Source organism: Theropithecus gelada, chromosome 14 (assembly GCF_003255815.1).
Source record: "Theropithecus gelada isolate Dixy chromosome 14, Tgel_1.0, whole genome shotgun sequence".
Lineage (NCBI taxonomy): Eukaryota > Metazoa > Chordata > Mammalia > Primates > Cercopithecidae > Theropithecus > Theropithecus gelada.
The window spans coordinates 97,454,771-97,473,591 of record NC_037682.1 but is presented as its reverse complement, the minus strand read 5'-3'; the positions used below and the strand labels follow the sequence as shown (position 1 = coordinate 97,473,591).

Here is an 18,821-nt window from a genome sequence, read left to right as displayed (position 1 = left end):
AAGTGAAAAAAAGACATGAATAGGCCTTCGAATCATGAAAGAAATCAAAGCATTGGTTAAAAAGCTTTTACAGCGCTTATGCACAAATATTTTAAGGCGTAGTCTACTGAACTTTTGAGAAGAAACTAATTTAAACATTATGTAAACTCATCCAGAAAACAGAAAAGTATGTTATATTCTGCATCATATTCTAGAAAGCCAATATAACCTTGCTACAAAATTGTCAAGTACATTGGCATAAATATAAATTATAGGTCACTAAGGAACAACGTTCCAAGAAAAAATTATTAGCAGATAGTTCACCGTGGCAAGTGCATAGAAGTTGGATTTAAGGAGGGCAATACTGGGGCCAAGGAGAAAAGTTGGTTGATGTGGGAGAGTGAAGAGTCCCAGAACAAGGGCAGCAGTAGTTAGAATGCAGAGGAGGAAATGCATTTAGGATATTTTTAGATGATACACATTTGGCAGGATTAATGATTGGTTAGATATGATTGCATGAAGGGAAAACATGGAGTAAAGAAGGCTCCTGTATTTCTAGCATGTGTCACCCTCTAGGATAGAAAATGAACCAAAAGAAGCAAGGAAGCAGTGAACCAAAAGAAGCATTAATTCACTCTTGAAATAATGAGTTTTGAGATACAAATGGGATATTTAACAGTTACTATGTAAATGAGTCTGGCTCAGGGGAGAGGAATGAGTTCTAAATACAGATTTTAAAGTCATTGTTATATAAGTGGAATTGAGACCATGTGATTCGTTCATTCATATTTATTAAGTGTGACTGTATGGGGGCACCATTTTTGTTCAATGAGCAAGACAGAGTCCCTATTCTGATAAATCTTAAAGAGCCTGATGATGAAGATATAGTTAAACACATAGTTAGAATAAAGTGTTTGACAGAGATAATATAGATGCTATGGGAATGCACAGAAGGGGATTTAACTCACTTGAAGGTAAATGTGTGGAAGAAGACTTCCAGAGGAAGTTATGCTCTGATCCAAATGGTGAATAAGAGTTACCCAAGAAAAAGGTTGAAGGAATGACATTTGCAAAGCTGTCAAGGCAAGAGAAAGAACTTAGTGTGCACAAATCTTTAGAAAAACCATTTTCTCTGAATCTTGGTATTTCAGGGGAAGTGGACTATGAAATGAGATGGAAGAAACAATCAGGAGACAGATTGTAGAGCATCTTTTAAATTTGGACTTTATATGAAGAGTAATGAGAACTCATGAAATCATTCTAATTAAGAATGTGACATATGTAGTTTGTATTGAAGAAGTTTACAGAGTTAAAGTAGCCGAGGACAGAACCCAAGTAAATGTCAGCGTTTTAGGGGCAATTAGAGCAAGGGATGTCTATGAAGGAAAAAGAAAATAAGCTATCACAATTTATATTTTGATTTGTTTTTTCATGAATTTAGCAGTAGTAATCAGAAATGCGCATGAAGGTTTAAATCTCATCATATAAAATATTAACCAAACACCTTGATTCATGATCAAGGATATGAAAATGTTAAATATTTATTAATTTAAGAATAAATTACTAACATATTAATGATGCTGGTAATGATGCTGGAATAATAGTTATAACTTAATATAATAATGCCAGGAACTTATAAGGACTTTATATAAAACACATAACGACCCAGTAGATTTGATTATTAATGCTATTTTTTCAGTCTAGAAATCTGAGATCTCTTGATGTTAGGGAAATTATCCAAGGTCAAACATGTAATAAGCTGTAAAGCTGGTATTTGAATTCAGGCACTTAACATTGCGATATTATGACTGTCCTCTACTGACAACATCTGTGCTATGGAACTGAAAATTTCTATTTGATATAAAATAGAAAATTTCCATTTAACAATAAAAATATTGGCAGGTATATCACAAGTCCAACTATAAGGAATTTATACATTGTATCTGAGAATTCTCTTCCACTGCAACAAATAGGAAGTTACTACTTTCCATAGTTCTGATACAATACCTGTTATAACATGATGAATAAATTATAAAGCATATCTGTTAAGTAAACCATATTTTTGACATAGATTTCATACTGTATTTCAACCTTAATTGTACATTATCATTTATATACATTTGTTTCTTTTTTGTAGTAAAAGGGAAAATTCATTGAGGCAATTTTTCTTGAGGCAAGGTGTTCCATCAGAGCTTTCAAAAGATCTTTTCCTCCATACCTTCAGATAAATGACATTTAAAAAATATATTGTCAGGAAATCATAATTCATTTGAAAATTTATTGCTTTAAGTAAGTTGTGGGTCACTGAAAACATGGAACCAGTAAGAAAACCTACACAGCCTTATTTTCATGTAAGAAAATTGCTAAACTATTATAACCACGTTTCATCAGTCTAAAGATTTTTAAGGAACATGTTCTCTTTCCTTAGTCCTCGAACATGGTTGACTAACTCAACTGAAAATTTCTGCATATGCTCAGGGCTCTATAAAAGCAAAAAAAAAAAAAAAAAAAATTAAGCAATGGGGGTCTCCTTCTGTCACCCAGGCTGAAATGCAGTGGCCCAATCATAGCTCATTGCAGCCTTGAACTCCTGGGTTAAGAGATCCTCTCACCTCAGCCTCCAGAGTATCTAGGTCTACAGGTGCACACCACCATGTTCAGCTAGTTTTTATATTGTTTGTAGAGACAGGGTCTTGCTATGTTGTCCAGGTTAGTCCTAAACTGCTGGCCTTGAGTGATCCTCCCACTTTGTCCTCCTAAAGTATCAGATTTACATGCGAGAGCCACCAGACCCAGTCAAAAAATTTTGTATACAATTTTATTATTTCAAAAAATTCATTAAAATAATCACCATGGGAAAAAATCAGAACTTTTGGACTCCTATACTCTTATTTTGTAATCTGTTTGTTGGAATTTTGAATTTGCATGGAGTAGGGCACCATCACCTTTCCAGTGAGCAGGGCCTCCAGACGTCTTATTCAGATCTGCTCTCATCTCATATTCAGTGCCTGAATACTGACAATGGGAAGGAATCAGGAAAGGAAGAACAGCACCCAGTTGATGTGTCAGTCAACAATGTGTGTCCAGAACCTAGTAAGTGATGACAACGAAACTGACCCAGTATAAATATTCATGGAGGGCTGCATATTTATGTCCCTGCCATCCCATTCAGGCCTCTTCAACCCTTCGAATGAACTGCTGGCACCTGGAAACCCTCTGCAGGCTTCTGTATTTCATCTCTAGGATTTCTCCATTCTGTCAACCCACTGTTTATTTTGCTGCTAGTTGCTCTGCTCTCTTCTTTATTTGACTACCCTTGTTTTAGTTTCATATCAATATTATTTGCTCAGCACCCCTGTTCTGATTGGTTCACCTTGTTAAATTTCAGTACTCCTTCAGGATGACTTCCAGCATCTGCCCTCAAATCCTTCACTCTGTAACTAGGGACAGTGGGAGGTGAGGGATAGGTACTCCCTTTGCCTCTTCTCACCAAGGAAAAGGAGCCGGACACATAACCCTCTTTATAAAGACAGTCATTTATGTGCCTTTATCCCATTCACTCACCCCTTAGTTCATTTCTCCACTTTCTAATCCTAAGTAGTAACAGCCGGTGGAATCTGGGTTAATGAAGGCAAGTAATAAGTGTTGCGGTGACTCCAAAGGAGATGCTCTGAAGAGAGTTGAACTCCCTTGCCTGATTCTGATTGTTATTTCTCCCTCAGTTACGAGTGAGAATCTTCATAGGAAGCTCAATTGTTATTTTTATACTTGTATCTCCTTTTGCTCTCCCACTGGCCTGGCTCCAGCAGGAAGGCAGGAATGTATGCTCCAAAGACACAGTTAGCTAGTTAGCTGTTCTCCTTCTGCTGGAATGGATCATCCTCATACTTGGTAGTTGGCAACAGGTAAATACTGACTGTCAGTCTGGCTATAAATGTAATAAGAGTTTGTAAGCAAATATATTTGGATGACTGATAAAAATTATTCTAAATCCTGATGAGACTTTTTTCCAGAGAGTCTTCATAAAAGATTTACAAAAAGGAAACTCCTCTTTATCCCAGTGACGGTTTTAGACTTGAAGTTTTGTTTTGTTTTGTTTTGTTTTGTGTTTTTTTGGGGGCGGGGGGCATTTGTTAGGAAATACGTTTTATCCCTGAGTTATTAAAACGGGGTTTAGTACTGTCAAATATTAAAGATAAATCTCTTCTTGGGATAATATGAGCTTGGAACCTGACAGATTCTTACTTTTTCTAAAGTTATATGTAAACTAACTCTTTTGATATTCTAATTTTGCTTTTAATAAGAAAAAATGAACCATGGGAATTTTAAGAAGTAAAATCAATGGTAGATTTGTGTTGGTGGAATGTGGTAATTAGGAATCAGAGATGGGGAGAAATTAGGAAAAGAATGGTGCTTGTGATCTGCGGTCCAGACACCGAGCATTTTTCTGTGGATAGCTCCGAATCCACTTGACAGGTATACAGTTACCCCTGACCTTCCCGATTCTACCTCTATCTGAAAGACATTTTTAAAAAGCAGTTGGTATCTGTAATTTTAATTCATTGTGAACTGATGTCAATATGCTGTATTCCTTGGAGATATCTGCTTTGTCATCCTCCTATATTACTTATGAATTAGGGTTTAAGGGTTTTGAGACACCTTATTAGTCTCCAGAGAAACAGAAGCAATAGAATATATACAGATACATACAGAGAGATTTATTATAAGAAATTGGCTCATGGAATTATGGAGACTGAGAAATCTAATAATCAGTAGGATCAGTAGAACCAGTGGTGAAGTTTTAGTCTAAGCCCAAAAGCCTGAGAACCAGAGGAGCCAATGACGTAAGTCTTAGTCCCTAAGTCCTAAGGACTGAAATTCAGAGGATGGATGGCATAAGTACCAGTCCGAGTCCAGAGGCCTGAGAACCAAGAGCACCAATGTCCAAGGGCAGAAGATGGAAGATACAGCTCAAGCACAGAGAACAAATTCACCCTTCCACCGAATTTTTGTTCTATTTAGGCCTTCAATGGATTGGCTCATGCCCACCTTCACTAGTAAGAACTATCTGCTCTACTCAGTCTACCATTTCAAGTGTTGAGCTCTGCTGGAGGCAACCTCACAGATACATTTAGAAATAATGTTTTGCTAGCTATCTAGGCATCCCTTAGCTCAGTCAAGTTGAAACATAAAATTAACTATCGCAACATCCTTATCTGGTAAAAGAGAAGGATGGACGTTCCCAGTAAGCCTGAAATCATCTTGCCTAGCTACTCATTACGCTAGGTTCCTAAGGAAGGAGGAGAAAATGGGAAAGAATAAAAGAATATTTCTTATTGTAATGCAATAACAAAATGGAGGAGAAGAGTATTGGAGTCGAGAACCCAAAAGGAAAATAGGAGATTCCCTGGAGTGATTTATAGAGACTTATTTTGGAGGGAATAAAAGGCATGTCATTTAAAGGTGTTTCATGCCTCTAACTCGTCATTTGCTCCTTTTTCTGTTACTTGAATCTCAACATTTTTTTTTGCAAGAGGATTAAAGACAGTTTAAAAATAAAAGACATACATATACTAAAAACCAAAAAGTAGAAATAAAATAATAAGATCTATCTCTCCTCCAGCATAAACATGCTACTCTTTCCATCCCCTCATCACCTCTTGCATTGGCTTTAGCATGCAATGGCAGCATATGCATATTATACCACCCAGGACATTGTTTCCCAGGTTTCTGAAAATATGTTATGCAATATGTAGAATATACTTTTGTAGAAAAAAATGCTAACAAGAAACAAAACAGACCAAAGGGAACGAGCCAAAGGAAAATTTTCTGCTCTATGCTTTGCCAAATATCTCTCTCCTAGGAACAATTTACATAATATTACAAAATTTATTGAGATATTGGATACAAGATATTTAGAAACCTCTAAAATAATACCACAAACTTCCATAGCAGTAATGTGAGCAAAACATTGAACATTAAGCATTAAAGAGAGTCAGGATTATGTAAAACGAGGTCATTGTCAGCCATTGCAGAATCTGGACATGAGATCAAAATTGCTGGCCCTCTTAACAGCTTTGAAAAATACCAGCAACGATCACTAGAAATTTTAAAAATGTTAGTATTCTGCTCATATCTCCCTCAATCGTAAATTCACCTTGTTACCTGGGGTGTTAGGAATGGCCATAAACCCATCATAAACATTTAAAAATCTGGACAATACACACAGGTAAAAAGTGTACTCCTTTATTTCAAATGGGAAAATAACCATTGCTTATATTAAACACATTTAAATTGATATCTTTTCCGCTCAAGGAATTGACATCATGTTAATTTGGCTTAAAAAAAGTAAAGGTTTTCTATTACCAGAAAAACTGATTTTTAAAATATTTTCTATATATTTTGTTTAATTAGGTCTAAATCAAAAATGTTATCTTTCATCCTGCTCAACATTTTTTTTTTTTTGTGATAACAAAATTACATTTAATTCAAGTAATACCTATCCCAGTCAGTTTTTCATTTTGGCTGTTCTGTTAGCTATTTGATCTATTAAAATATGACACTACTAATAAAAAATGAATTACATCATTAGTTATTAAGGCCTTAAAATTGTTTGATACCTATTGTCAAGCACTTTACTAGATTAATGCATTAATTCAATTAATATCCATAGCAAGCCTCTCAGGGGTTACTATGCTAGACAAAAAAAAGGTGTAAATGTAAGAAAAAACAGTGATTACTAGAGAAACACAATTCTCGGGGAAGAACAGATATGTAAACGTATACACAACACCATGTGAAAATTATTAGCAAAAGTGTTATGCGCAGAGTGCTAAGTTCTTTTCTTCTGTAGTAAATTATGAGTCAATAAGAGATTTAAAAATTTCACTCATAGTGAAATGTATTATTTCATATGAGCTCACTGGTTAGATGTGTTATGTTGTCCGGTATGGTAGTCATGAGCCAAATGTGGCTATTTAAATTTAAATTTTTAAAAATTAAATAAAACTAAAAATTCAGTTTCTTAGTTGTATGTCACATTTTAAACCTGCAATAGCTTCATGTGGTAGAGATAATCACACTTGATAACTCAGATTACAGAACAATTCCATCATCACAGAAAGTTCTCTTGACCAGTATGAGTATGGTGGGACTAGTTTACTTACCAACTCAAAGATCTTATTAAAGTTTGTAGTTAAGCGATTTTTCTAATTGTTTTTCCCGAAAGAGGCAATGATCTTTTTGGAAAGCAGTTGTGTTCCAAATTAAGATTTTAAAATATTAAGCTATATGTCAAAAGCAAGTTTCTGGTTGTTAAATAGAGTGTTGTGTGCTATTTCCTAATGAAGTCATAGCACCGAACTTCATTCATTTTCATTACTGTCTTGCTCATCATTGAATTCTCAGTACCTACTAAGGTGTCCAATACAGACAAATTGAAAAATAAATATTTATTGAACGTTGAATGAATAAAGTGAATAAATAAGTGAACAAATGCTTTTTTTTTCTTCTTTGAGAGGTAGTCAAATGAGAAGAAGCAGATTTTCCTGCTGATAAGATGAGGTATGCCATGTGCTATCTTTCTGTTGCTGTTCACCATTTCCAGGTAGGGAATAGAATATTTGAATTAAAAAATAGAACGAAATCTTAAAGATAATTTGAAAAGATCTTAAAGATAATGCAGTTAATGTTTTTTAAAAGCAGATACAGCCAAAAGTACAACATAGACAAGTTCATACAGCTAATTAGTAGCAGATCACAGGACTTCTATCATAGCAAATAGAGGATCATTCCTTTAATTGCCATAATTCAACATAAAAACACTACTCCAAGGTATGATAGAGTCAGCTCTTGTATTTTGAGAGAGTGTTTTGGCACTGTCGGGATTAAAATATCAGAATGACTGTGCGGCCCAACAAAATACCTTATTCCAAAATATGGATTCATGATGCATCAGAAAATAGTGTTCCACTCAAGTTGGTAAAGAAATTCAGTCATTAAGCCAGTTATTTAAAATGGAAAAAAATGTTTAGATAATCAGTTCATGATAACAGTACAGGAGGAAAGAAAAGTACTAAGATATACCAAAAAGTATCAAAAGAAATAAGATAGTATTTTACTTACTATCTTATCTCTTTACACTTGGATTTTGTATATTACTTTTAAACTATTTTGATTTTAATGTTGATGTGTATAATTATTTGAAGTCTTTTTTTCTCTTTATGATGTGAAAATGTGAATTACTCTGGGCTGACTATGTTTATCATGAGTTAATCATCTGTTCATACCTCAGTTGGTGAGAGTGATACATAATTATAAGCACAGTATTGAAGGGGAAATAAATAGAATTTGTGATCTTAAACTTATAAAATAATCACGACAATTTCTAAGGGAGAAAAAATTTTCCTTCTGCTTTGAGAGTACTCAATTAAGATCAAGAATGTTGGGAAACATGATGTATCATGGCAAGGAAAACCATGTGAACATCAAGAAACAGTCATTTTCCTGACGTGTTATTTTTTGTTCAGGCAATTACTTCTTGAAATAAAGATATCTGTTTTGAAGTTGAGTTGGATAATTACTATAGGAGAAAATGCTAAGAACTAGTTATTCATTCTGAAGCAACAATTGAAGAGAACTAAGAAATTCTAGAAGTTGTGTCAATTGAGTAGAAGTAGAACAGTTAAATTCTAGGATGACTGTATGCAAAAAGTAGGCTTTGGGCAGAAAGCCAGTAAGTAGGTTAAAGGCTTATAAGACACTACTGTTAGAAGAAGTCATGGCTGTACCATGATGAGTTTAAGACTCTACAGGCCAAAAGTTAATGAGACAAAGAGTCTTTAAATAACCACATATATGCCTGCTTATAGTAGAGAGATCTCATGGTAGGAGGTAATGGGAATGACTCAAGGTTGGAGCATCTGACTTGCTATGCATGAGGAAGGACCTTGGAAAGTATAAATGGATAGAAAAGCGAAGTGCCAACTTAATCCCTGTTCTGTGTCCCCACCAATGCATGAATTATACCTATAACCCTCTCCTTGCCAGAGATGGATTTATACAGGGAGATAAGGAAAAAGTGAGATACAGGTTCCACTGGTATTTCCATGAGAACAAGTTGTAAAATAATCATCTTCTGCCCAAGGTGGAGAACTAGGATATGTCATAATGAACCACAGGTAGCAACATCTCATCTATACCATGATATATATTTATTGACATTATGATTCAATTTTCAGTAAAAATATAAAATAATCACGACAATTTCTAAGGGAGAAAAAATTTTCCTTCTGCTTTGAGAGTACTCAATTAAGTCCTGTTGCTCAAAGATTTTTCCAACAGTTAGAAATGAACAGGGTGATGTTTTCTTCTAATATGTAATTCATCCCCTAGGATGCTTTAGATTGTTAACCAATAACAAATAATAGTAGGCAATATAAGTAGATTCCCATATTTCTAAACGAGAATCAAAGTATGCTGCAACCTTATAGAAAATGTGATGATGATATTAAATTTGCCGAGCTTGTTTCTGTAAGGGAAATTTACCAAGAATACCAATAGAAATGATGTACTAGAAACACTATTGGTATGACACCTTAAATGACACTGTTTGCATCTGATTAAAAATGTAAATTTTAGTAATAAAGATGAATTCTTTTAATGGGTTTTCATCTTTGAATACAGGAGATTATACTTTGAATTCTGGAAGGTGGATTATGTCTTCAAAAGTTTGAAAAAAATATTTTGAAAAGATTTGAGGATATTTATTATCCTTACTGATTTCATAGATAGAAAAGGCTATTTATTACCCTTACTCATTTCATACATAGAATTCCATTCAAGAATATTCTTAAAATGCTGCCTATTACAACCTTTGTTTTAACTGCTTATCTTTTCATAACTCTTAAACCTCAAGGAAAAAAGGACTGAAGACAGAACCCACAGATGATCCCCTAATGCTTATTTTTAAATATAATATATTGATATGATTCTAGTCACTAAATAAAAAACATGAAAAACTTAAAAATAAAAAACAAGAACTGCAAAACATGCATGGGCACTCCTTAAGTTGCTCCTCCAGCTGAAAAATAAAGCTATATCAACCACTGAACAAAATGTATGGATTGTTAATAATGCAATATGTGAGTTATTTACCTTGTCTCTCCCACACACAGGTGACATGGGATCACTTATTAATCTTTCAAAACTGGTAAAGTGAAAGGTTGCCAGCAAGCAGAAGTCTTATTGCCAAACCTCTATCATCATTGTCATGGCCCTTCAATTACTCGCTTAGAGTTTTGTATTTCAAACTCAACGTTATGGACCTATTATTTTAATATGTTCCAAAACATTAAGTCATTTGCCTTTGAAGTGAAGTAACATATTTATGTTATCACTGAACCTGAAATATCACAGAAAAAATTTTAAAAGTAGTTATTATGATATATGTATTTGGTCCTCCTCTGTTTCCTGACTTACCATTACTAAAATCCCTGGAATTTCTAGGGACAGAAGATTGTCTCTAGTATGCTAATGAGATAACTGGTGGTTGGGGGTTCTTAGATAGCTCCAAGATGGGAGCTTGTTACCAAAAGACAAAGGCAGGATCAGAGTGTTGGGAATTTTAGTCCCATACACCAACCTCTGGGGAGAAAGAGAGACATGAAAGTTAAGTTGGTCAATGGCCAATGATGTAATCAATTATGCCTACATAATGTAGCTTCCATAAAAACCCAAACGACAGAGGTAGGAGGGCTTCTGGATAGCTGAACATGAGGAAATTCCTGGAGGGTAGCTCACCTGGGAAGGGCATGGAAGCCCCACACTCCTTTCCCCACACCTCTCTCCATCCATTTATTCTATTTGTCTGTTCATCTGTATCCTCTGTAAAATCCTTTATGTGAAGGAGGAAATGAAAGTAAAGTGTTTTTCCTGAGCACTGAGATGCTCTTGCAAATCAATCAAACCCAAGGAGAAGGGTCACGGGAACCCCAAGTTATAGCTGGTTGGCTTCCGAAGTGAAGTTCAGTCTTGTTGGGGACAGCGCCTTCAACCTGTAGGATCTGATGCCAAATAACTCCAGGTAGATAATGTCAGGATTGAATGGAAGTAGATATGTGCTCTGGAGGGTCACTTAGCTGGTGTGTGGGAATAACCTCCACACATGTTGGTGACCAGAGGTCACAGAACTATTTTTTGTTGATTGTTGTGTGAGAGCAGGAAAAGCACTTTGGTTTGTTTTTCTTATTCACATAGTTATCTTAATTTCAATGAAGTTACAGAGCATGGTTTGCTAATGAGTAACCTTGTGAATCTGAAACTCGTTTAATTAGAAAATTTTCCCCAGAGTCAAGATAAAAATACACATCAACCATTTTCTGATTTTAGCGATGTTAGAGATCAAAACAATTTGCTATAAAACCGAAGTCATATAAGGCCATTTCACATTGAAAATTAGAGTTTTGCTGATATAGATGAAGAAACTGGACTTACCCCTGTCTGTGTCATACAGGAAGACAAAACAGTTCCATTCGTAGTGATCCAGTAGACTCAAGAGTGCTCCTCGTAACGAAGGTCTTAGTTGCAGCACGAACTGGCTCTCCCCCTCAGTAGGGAAACTTGGTGTGATGAGGGAGATATGTAAGGCGCTGCAGAATGAGGTCAAGGTATGTACCGACCTCTTATCATAGAGTCCAAAAATGGCAAATACTCCTCTAGAATACTGGGAACAGACTGAAACAAGAGGAAGAAAACACCACAAACTATTAGCACACTCAAATTGTTGACTTTAAAGTCTACATTCTAGAAAATTAAAAAAATAAAAATTACTGAATCATTGGATCTGTCAGGAATATAAGATAAAGAATAAAAGTAAAGTGTGCGATTAATTGCACAATCAATGAATTCTTGAGCTTGTACTCAAAGTCTTACATTGAGTGAAGCTGATCCGAATTAAAATTCTGCATTAAGAAGACAATTGGATTAAAGAGAAATTTGACTAAAATAAAAAAATATGGCCTTCCATAATAATGTGGCAAATCCTATGCTAGAGAACTTTAGGTGTGACAAATCCAAAATTATTTTCTGCATTTTTTTTCTTACATGCAAACATATAATATACATTTGAAATTTTTGAGTATTAATTGAAGGAACATTTATAATACCTTTTGCCCTCCTGCATAAACTATAAGTACATATTTTCTATTCTTGAATTGGATTATAGTTTTCACTCTGCCTAAATTGTTACTTTTTGTTTGCTTGCTGTGGCAATTTCATTTTAATCACAGTCTTAGAGTCTCCTCGAATCATGTTTGAAAACAAACGTTAGGCTGCTAGAAAGTCATTCTTGGCATATCTGAGAGGCTTAGTGAATTGGGGCCAGCTGCGCACGTTCTAGGCAGACCAAAAAGTAAAGATAAACCAATTCCAAAACCCAACAGAAGCAAGCCAAATAAAGTAAGAGGACCCCAGGGAAACAAGTACACAGCCTCATCTTGCCTTTCTTGGTCCATGCTCCCAGTTGCTACAAAAACCGTGAGGCAACATCTAAATAGAAAAAGATTCTTCTCAAAATTCTTTTCCAATCATATTTTTATTACTCTTTTAACAGAACTGATTTCTGGTCCAAATTGGTGTGAGTTTTTCCAATTTATATTTTAAGGGACAGAAATCTGCAAAGGAGATACCATAAAGAAAGTATATTTGAATTCCAAATTCTTATAGCTTATCATGTATGGCTAACAGTCCTATTTCTTCTTGGCTTATGTAGCTAGCTTAAGAAGTGTTTAGGTCTATACAATTTTTATGTTTTCTGATTTTAGTTACTAATCTTACTTGCATTAGCTATGAATACATAATATGGCAAGAATTAAATGAGATTATGTAAAAGTGCTATGCTATGAGGACATAGGATGTGATTAATAAGTGGCAGATTTTAACACAGATTTTCTATATGCACTTGTGTAGTTAAATAGTTTTATTTTTTAATAAGAGAATAAAAGGTTTAGTAAATGAAATACTACAGTTGATTCAAAACCAAGAAAGGAGGTATTCAGATTCTAAACAGAAATACCATTTATTCTGATAGATATTATATTAAGGTTTATAAAGAAATTCTATCAAAGAAGAGCCATCAACTAATTCTATGCTCACCAAGGAACTAGAATTTGATCCTCTGAGAAGACTGACCAACAGGGCAGGCTTGTTCTAACAATGTGACTGGCTATAATTTTCTTGCAAGATATAAGGAAGATTCTAATTTAGCTTTCAGGCATCTTAAGTTTAACTTAATGCAATTCTTATAACTTAAGTGATTTAATAAATAAAGTTGCTGCATTAGACCCTAATCTGTAAATGTTCCACCAAGACTCTTGATGCAAGTATGGAAGTGATCCACATTTAACACCAGTAGAACCTGGAGTTACTCGGCTCCTTCATGTTTTCCTATTTTTTGTCCTACTGGTTTTCTTGCAAACTGAGGGCCAACTCTCAAGCTTTACATGATAAATAATATGGTTCGATTAATTTTTATTTTACTCTACTGAAAAAAGTAAATTGAAGAGCTATAGAATTCAAATCTGAGATCCTGGCTTTTAGTTTGGTGCTGAAACTATACACAAATTTTAATACTTGTTCTAGAAAATGTAAACAAACAAGATTTAGAAGTCATGTACTTTAACTTATGCATATAATGAATATTTACATAATCTTTTAAAGTATGCCACTTGAAAACCATACGATTTTCAAGCTTTGGCTTCTAAATTGTGTTTTTCTAGGAACCCCATAAGTTCCCTGGAAGTACTCATGTAGCTTTGTATGAAGACTTTTGCTGAGAAAGCATTGGGTGGGCAGTGCTGGACTCTTTTTCTTGGTATCCCTCCCTTCCACCCTCACAAAAATCCAAGAGCACTTCTGCTTTCATCTATTTTAAATATCGAACAACTGACTGTATAAAATTTTATATCCAAAGTGTACTACACTGCTAAAGTTCAAAAACAACAATTGTGCTATACATAAAATCCATCTACTCTTTATTCCTATTATATTGTTTTCATTGTAATCATTATGACTTTTCACTATTCTGGTACTCACTATACTATTTAATATTTTAATTTATTATGCTGGACCTCAACAAACAGTATTTTCTAATATTTTATTGTCTTCTACTGCATTCATTCATTTGCATCATCATACATATCTATTTATTCTCCTTTTCATAGTTGTCTGTCTTTCTTCCTCTATTCATATATACTTACTTTGAAACTATAGTCTCAGGCTGATAAATTTGCTGCTGATGTATTCTGTCACTAGCATTTTACATTCCCTTTGCAAATTTATAGCTGTAGTCTTATTCTTTTAAACATTTATTTTTTCCTATTTTATCTAGATCATAGGCTTGGCAAGTGAGCGTTATTGGGTTTTGTGTGTATGAGGGTAGATTGTCAGTCAAATATTCAATGTTATTATGTTGGTATGCTAACTTGGATAGTATTTTATTTGACCCAATGATTCAAATTTTAAAATATAGCTCTTTCCATATATAGTATTATAATCTAGCTTTGAAAACACTCTTTAATCAAAATTTTGCTTGGCTGAATCTTATGACATCTATTGTTGCTTAGCATAAAAATAATTATTCAAACAATAAAACTTCTTAGATTATATAAATAAACTCAAACGTAAATTAATGAAAGTAAACTAAGCTGAATTGAATGTGTTCAGAATACATAAAATGGAAAAATGTAAATTTTTATGTTTTCATAAAATGGCAAAATAAATGAGAATTAACGCTTAGCCACTAAATACATGCAATGATATTAGGTTGATCTATATTTTAAGGTATAAACACTAATCAGAATAAGGCTTGCAATGAAATAAGTTATAATTTTAAGTGCACGTTCTGTGTTCTGTTTCACTAACAAGATCACTTGGATTATGTATTATATAAATGAAGACATACAATAAACACACGATACTACTCCATTTTTTACCTGACTGTGTCAACTAAATATGTCTTCTCATCAGTATCATTCCCACTTTCATTCCAGATGCCACCTTCCAGATGCCAAGCTAAGTCAAATGATTATATAATTTGTGATGATTTGTAGTTCTATATCACATACAAATCAAAGGACATCGCCATAGATCAGTGTTTCTCAAGTTATGGGACATAATCCAAGAGATGTGCTGAATTGTACTGGCCATTGCAGCATGGTGAGGAAGAGCACAGTTCTTTCTTCCATCTATGGCCCTTCTCTTTCTCCTGTATCTTCAGTTTTCCACCTCTTAAGAAGTTCCTCTAACTGCTTTTAAACAAGCTCAAGTCTTTTCTTTCATAAAGCAAAGAACTTTTCTGACCTCATGCTTCCTATCTCTCTACTCTTTCACAGCCATATAGTGGAAGGAGTCTTCTGCTCACACTCTTTTCAATTCATCTGGCTTCCACATTTTCCAACCACCAAAACTAGTCTCTTCAATTTTGCTAGCGACCAACTTACATCCTAAATCTTAGAGTTTAGCTTTTATCTTACTGGAATTCCCTGGTATGCTTGACACATTTGGACACTTCTTTCAGATGCTTCTTTGCCTTGCATTCCTAACACCACAGCTATGCTCTCTCTGCTCTCTCTGGGCATTTCTTAGTGTCTTTGAACACTTCTTACTCTGCTCCTTTAAAATTAGTGTACCTTAAAATTCTCTCTCGATCTGCCTTTTCATTCTAAATATATTTCCTAAGTGAAATCATCCAGTTCTGTGGCTTTAGTTACCATCTATGTTCTCATGATCTCCCAAATTCTACCACCCACTTCAAATCTTTCTCTTGAACTCCAGATTCATGTACCTAATTGTCTTTTGCCTCTTTTGTGCCTCAGTGGATTTTCTGAGAAATGATTGCAATGGTTTTCTTTCTTTTTCACATTATCTTCTAGAACTTTACTACTTCCCCATTCAGAATGGAGTCTTTCCTCTCACTTGAACCTGGGTTGACCTTTGAGACTGCCTTGACTATTAAAGTATCACAAAAGTGATTCTAGGGGCTGGGCGTGGTGGCTCACACCTGTAATTCCAGCACTTTGGGAGGCCAAGGTGGGCAGATCACGAGGTCAGGAGATTGAGACCATTCTGGCCAACATGGTGAAACCCCGTATCTACTAAAAATACAAAAAAATCAGCCGGGCCCGGTGACAGGCGCCTGTAGTCCCAGCTACTTGGGAGGCTGAAGCAGGAGAACGGCGTGAACCCGGGAGGTGGAGCTTGCAGTGAGCTGAGATCCGGCGACTGCACTCCAGCCTGGGCGACAGAGCGAGACTCCGTCTCAAAAACAAACAAACAAACAAAACAAAACAAAAAACTGGGCATGGTGGCACGTGCCTGTAATCCTAGCTACTCGGGAGGCTGAGGCAGGAGAATCATTGCTTGAACCCAGGAGGTGGAGATTGCAGTGAGCCAAGATCATGCCACTGCATTCCAGTCTGGACAACAAGAGCGAAACTCTTGTCACACACACACACACAAAGTATCATAAAAATGATTCTATGTGACTTTTGAGGATACCATTCTCATTCTCTGGGGGTATACAAACATTTTACTCCGCCACTATGCTGTGAGGAAGCCCAGGTGACATAATGAGACCCACATAGAAAGGAACCAATACCTCAGCCATAACTAAGTTCCAAGCTGACTGCCAGAACAAAGTTAACAGCACTAGGAATAAATAATCTTAGAAATGCCCTCGGTTAAACTGCCCCAGTCGATGCTGTATGAAGTAGAGATTAAGCCTTGCCCCAAATGTGACATCATGGGCAGAAGAAATCACTGTTATTTTAAGCCGTTCAGTTTGAGATGGTTTGTTATGCAATAATAACTAACAAGTAAAATATATGTGTACAGTACTTAGGAGTACTAAGGAGTGTGCCTACCCATAGTAAGCACTTAATAAATATTATATAGACATGTATATTAATAAATATTGTTTGAGGTATGTGCCAAAATTTATTTTTTTCATTTCTTAATATTGAGCATTTTGGTTGAGCTTAATATTGAGCATTTTGGCTGTTTTTAATTTTTGGCAGTGATAACATGCTCTTATGATAACCATTTTCATGTATATCTGGTTATTCATTAGGATATATTGTTGGAAGTGAAATTATAAAATAAGGAGTATGAATCTTTTTGGTTTTGATCAATATCACTAAATTTCTCTCCACTAGATTATACTAATATACATCTCTCCCAGTAGTAAACCATCTACTGGGTTTGTCAACTTTTCTTAATTTTCTATATTCTATATTTATTCTTTCAGTTGTTGCTCTTGTTTTATATTGATACTTGACAAAAAATTCTGATTTTAGTAAATATCTCCATACTCCATCTGAATAATATATGGATATTTAAGCATTTTAACCTTAGACATTGCCCTCCTGTCATACGTGTTACTGTTGTACAGTATTATAGTTCCACATGTGCTTAGTCATCTTAAACATTTCATTCCCTCTATCATATATTTCTATTGCCTAAAATCTTTGGTAATTTAATACTATTTTGTGTGTATTCTAATTTGTATTTTAAGTGGATTGTCAACATATTTTTTTTGTAGTTTTGAATTGTGAACTAATTTTCAGCAAAGCTCTATTTGTGAGAATTTAAGAAGGCTCTTTTGAAGAGATATTTCTCCAGAGTGTTTTGCATTTACTTATCCCAATTATTCCAATATGTATTTGTAAATGATGTGCCTGTGTTTGTGTATGTTCATGTGTCTGTGAATTTCTTCATTTATGAGTTCCTAGAAATTGCAGATAGTACAAATTTGAACAGAAAGTTCACAGGAGAGCAGACAAATACATTACAATTCTCATGGAATTATGTTATTTTTTATGCAGAACTCAAGGGAAGCCAGGATGTTTCTAGGATGACTGTTTGAGTCAGGGAACAGATTTTTTTTTTTCCTATGTCTACTTTCTCACTGATGCTGTAGACTTCACAAATCCTTGTTTGTATGGTGATCTCATTTCCAGCTTTTTGCCAATTGTTGGTTCAAGGCCTTGAGAATCATTTTCCCATGTAAACCTCCCCAAGGGAAGCTTCAGTACCTGTTCCTGTTGTCTAAATTTTTTCTGTTTCTTCGTTCTGTCCCTTTGATATTTTATTTACTTTCCTGTAGACTCACTATACATTTGAAAAAATTAACAATTATAAAAACCTAATCCTTCTAATTGTTCTTAATAATTATGCTAATGTTATAGAATCCATAATCTATGGAACTGGAGGTCTTTGCTCCCTTTGTTTGTAAGATTCTGTGATCTAAGGTCAGGATTTTATCCAATTTTATGTTTGGCATAACCCTTAAAATATTTACCTTTTCTATGACTTGTCAATCCTGATAGTGTAGAAATTTCATTTTCCGCAAACTTTCCCTGATTCCTTTAAACTGAATTAACAACATTTCCTCTTTTTTGCCATAATACTCTGTGCACTTCTAAAAACAAAAAACCTGAATTTTCATAACAGTATTTGTTGTAATTATTTTTGATGTTGTCTATCTGTAACAATAGCCATGGTTTTCTTGAGATTCTTATCTTACCTTCCCAAGGGCTATATTTTCTGAATGAACAAGTAAATTAAAAAATCACAATAATATTTTTAGGAATAGTATCATTTTATATGATCTCATATATTATAATCATCTCAGAATATTTATTACTTCATAACTAGGATACTGTAATGATATTGTAATACAATTACTTGTCTTTTTCCTACCTACTAAACACATGCACACACGCATGGAAACACATGTGTATATATATATATATATATATATATATATATATATATATATATATATA

The 18,821-nt window shown here is 34.5% G+C and overlaps 1 protein-coding gene across 7 annotated transcripts in view; it reads right to left on the bottom strand.

Moving 5' to 3' along the window:
• The window catches only part of GRIA4 (glutamate ionotropic receptor AMPA type subunit 4), a 370,821-nt gene that overhangs the window by 218,635 nt on the left and 133,365 nt on the right, over positions 1-18,821 (bottom strand). For all 7 annotated transcript variants that reach the window (XR_003115686.1, XM_025357619.1, XM_025357623.1 and 4 more), the window contains one exon: positions 11,473-11,712. Coding sequence is in view for 6 of the 7 variants with exons in the window: in XM_025357619.1 (XP_025213404.1) it covers positions 11,473-11,712 (240 nt within the window). In the remaining variant the exon portion in view is untranslated. The remainder of the gene's footprint in view (positions 1-11,472; positions 11,713-18,821) is intronic.